The sequence below is a fragment of the Orycteropus afer genome, unplaced genomic scaffold (genome assembly GCF_000298275.1).
Source record: "Orycteropus afer afer isolate SDZICR_OR568_19922 unplaced genomic scaffold, OryAfe1.0 scaffold00336, whole genome shotgun sequence".
In the NCBI taxonomy this organism is placed as follows: Eukaryota; Metazoa; Chordata; class Mammalia; order Tubulidentata; family Orycteropodidae; genus Orycteropus; species Orycteropus afer.
The window spans coordinates 298,935-301,784 of record NW_006921923.1 but is presented as its reverse complement, the minus strand read 5'-3'; the positions used below and the strand labels follow the sequence as shown (position 1 = coordinate 301,784).

The 2,850-nt window shown below is 35.8% G+C and overlaps 1 protein-coding gene across 1 annotated transcript in view; it reads right to left on the bottom strand.

The window, feature by feature from the left end:
* Window positions 1-2,850, bottom strand: part of RADX (RPA1 related single stranded DNA binding protein, X-linked) — a 77,882-nt gene that overhangs the window by 7,532 nt on the left and 67,500 nt on the right. The window contains exon 13 of the mRNA XM_042782483.1: window positions 76-243. Within this exon, the coding sequence (XP_042638417.1) occupies window positions 76-243 (168 nt within the window). The remainder of the gene's footprint in view (window positions 1-75; window positions 244-2,850) is intronic.

Genomic DNA, 2,850 nt, shown 5'->3' with positions numbered 1-2,850 from the left:
TTTTTACAATATTTACTAATTTTATTTTCTGAGTGAAAAGAACAATCAGTACATTTATCATTAAGACTATCTTACCTGCAAGTGCTCTTGGACCTGGGAATCTGTCATGGTCAGTTGCTTCTGGTGGAAACACACAGTTGTAATTCAAGCAGGTCAATAATGTGTCTATCTGTGATGTTCGGACATCTTTAGGACAATACATAGGTAGGAATGCAACATCAATTGCTATGTCATGGTTCAGACCTGTTATAGAAAAAAAATGCACTTTATATCAGTAGGTTAGTATATGGTGTCAAGAAGGTCAAGTTTGCTGGTTTGATTATAACTTCACACCTGGAAAAACTTGTGTTTCAAAATTGAATTCATGTCATTGGTTGAAAGAGTTCAGTGTAACCTATCACCACTGCTGGAAAAACAAAAATTCAAAATGTTTTTCCAGGGGATGGAAGGTTGAAATCTTCCTATTTGGAGGACAACCTGGTCATGAAGACATGCCAACTGAGTTTCCTTGATCATTTATGACCGGTACCAACACAGAGTAGAAGAATTCAGAGATGACTATTGCTAACTCTAACTCAAGCAAGGGCAAGGATGGTAGTAACTAGGTCCTGTCTGTTCTCAAAAATATAAAAGTCAACTTTCATTCACTTGTAATTAGAGCTATAAAAGACTGTGGTAGAAAAAGGGCTAAGGGGGAACAACCAAAGTGAATCCTGACCTGTGACTGTCATCTCTTTTGGTGGGTCAAAGTCTGGTGGGTTTGAACCGCCAACCTTCTGGTTAGCAGTCAAATGCTTTAGGCACTACGCCACCAGAGCTCCATCAAAGTCAGCTAGCGTGGATTAAATAAAAGAGACTTCCTAGAAGAAAACAAGGGTGTGAGTTGGGCGCTGAGGGATAAGTATCATATGGATACTCATCAAAGAAGAGAGTAATTCAGGCAGGGCATGAAGCAGCACAGGAGAAAGGTATAGACCAACATAAACAGACTATCCTGGCTGGAGCAAGGGTAAACACACAGAGCACAGCTTTAAAACTCTATGAAATCCACCCATTCACCTAAATCAGAAATCTGGTAGTTAACCTTAACTCCTCCCTCTCATTCTTCCCTGACAGTCAGTCACTGAGTCCTATAGATTCTTAAACAAACAAACAAACAAACTCACTGCCATCGAGTCAGATCCAACTTATAGCCACCCCTCCTTGGGTTTCTGAGGTGGTATCACTACAGAAGTAGATTGCTCAATCTTCCTTCCAAGGAGTGGCTGGTAGGTTTGAACTGCCAGCTTTCTGGTTAGCAGTCAAGTCCCATAGATCAACCCACTGCCATTGAGTTAATTTGTCCTATGGATCAAGAAGTCCTTACTATTGCCCCTATTCATCCCCAACAGCAATTCTTAAGTACTGAGTATGTGCTACTGATGGGTAAACAAAGTCTTCCTGTTAATCTTCAAATTGATCTAGAAATGTAAGACTTTTCCTTATTTTTATGGGAAGATGACACTAAAGATCACACTAAACTTAATAGCTTTAATCTAACATACAACTAAGAGCCACTAAACCATTTTTAAGGATTACTAAAATTTAGTATTCATAAGCTAAAATAATCATGTTATCTAGAATTTTGAGGATTTTAATTCAGTATGATAAGAAGTGTAGCTACCCCACAACTGCAAGCAATACTGCAAAACTATTGTGAATGTGTATATGCTGGTATCTTATTTCCTTGATTCCAAGACTAAATTAAACTCTTATATATACCATCAATTTAATAACAATTTTTTATGAAAAGGAAACTCCATGAAATGTACCCATTGATTAAGATTCATTTCAACCTGAAAATGTGAAAAAATAAAGTATGCCTTAGAATTACGAAAATATAAGATGTTGGAAATTCTGATATTTTCAGGAAGGAGTTTTATTATCAGTGTGTCATTGATCCTATTTTATGTTGCTGTCTAAATGATAAACTACTGTGAGAGTTTAGTTTCAACATTACTAATAAAACTTTTTCTGAGTTATTTGATGAAAACTAGAGTTCACAGTACAAATGTGTAGGTAGGCTTCAGGACTATGTACTTGTTCCTGTGCCTAGAATGCTCTTTCCACAGATAACCACATGGCTTGCTCCTTCACCTCTATCAGGTGAAATGTTATCTTCTCAGGGATACCTCCCCTGACCTCTTTACTTAAAGTTTAAACTCTTCCTACTACAGTACTTCCCAGCACCTTTTACTAGCACGTAATGTTATATCAGTCTTCTATAAAATCTTTTAGAGCAAGGATTTTTATCTTTTGTGCTCCCAGCATATAACCCCAGCATCCAGAAGAGTGCTTGGCATGGAGTAGGTACTTTTAAAATATTTGTTAAGTTGAGTAAATAAATATACATTTGTTTATGTTTACCTATAATTTTCTAATACTGGACTTTAACATATCAGGGCATTACTATTCAAATATGAATTCATCCATGCATAATATTACCAAAAGAGATGAACACAAAAACTTCCCCAAAATGTGCTTCAATGCTGATTTCCTTAAGTAACTTACAACAATACTATCAAGGTATGTGTAATAAAATACCTGGACTATATTCTAATTTATAGGGCAATGTAAACAAATAAATGCATATTCTTCTTTTGTAAAGTATATTATTTGCAATTCTTATATTGTCCTCCCAAATTCTGTTATCACTGAGTTTCTTTTCCAATGAAATGTGTGTGTGTGTGTGTAAAGTCTGTAATCCCAGAATCTAGCAGAGTGCTTAGAATATACACTTCACTGAAGCTAGGATGTTAATGATTGTAAGATGGTCATTATTTTATATACCACTAAAAAAAAAAAAAAAAA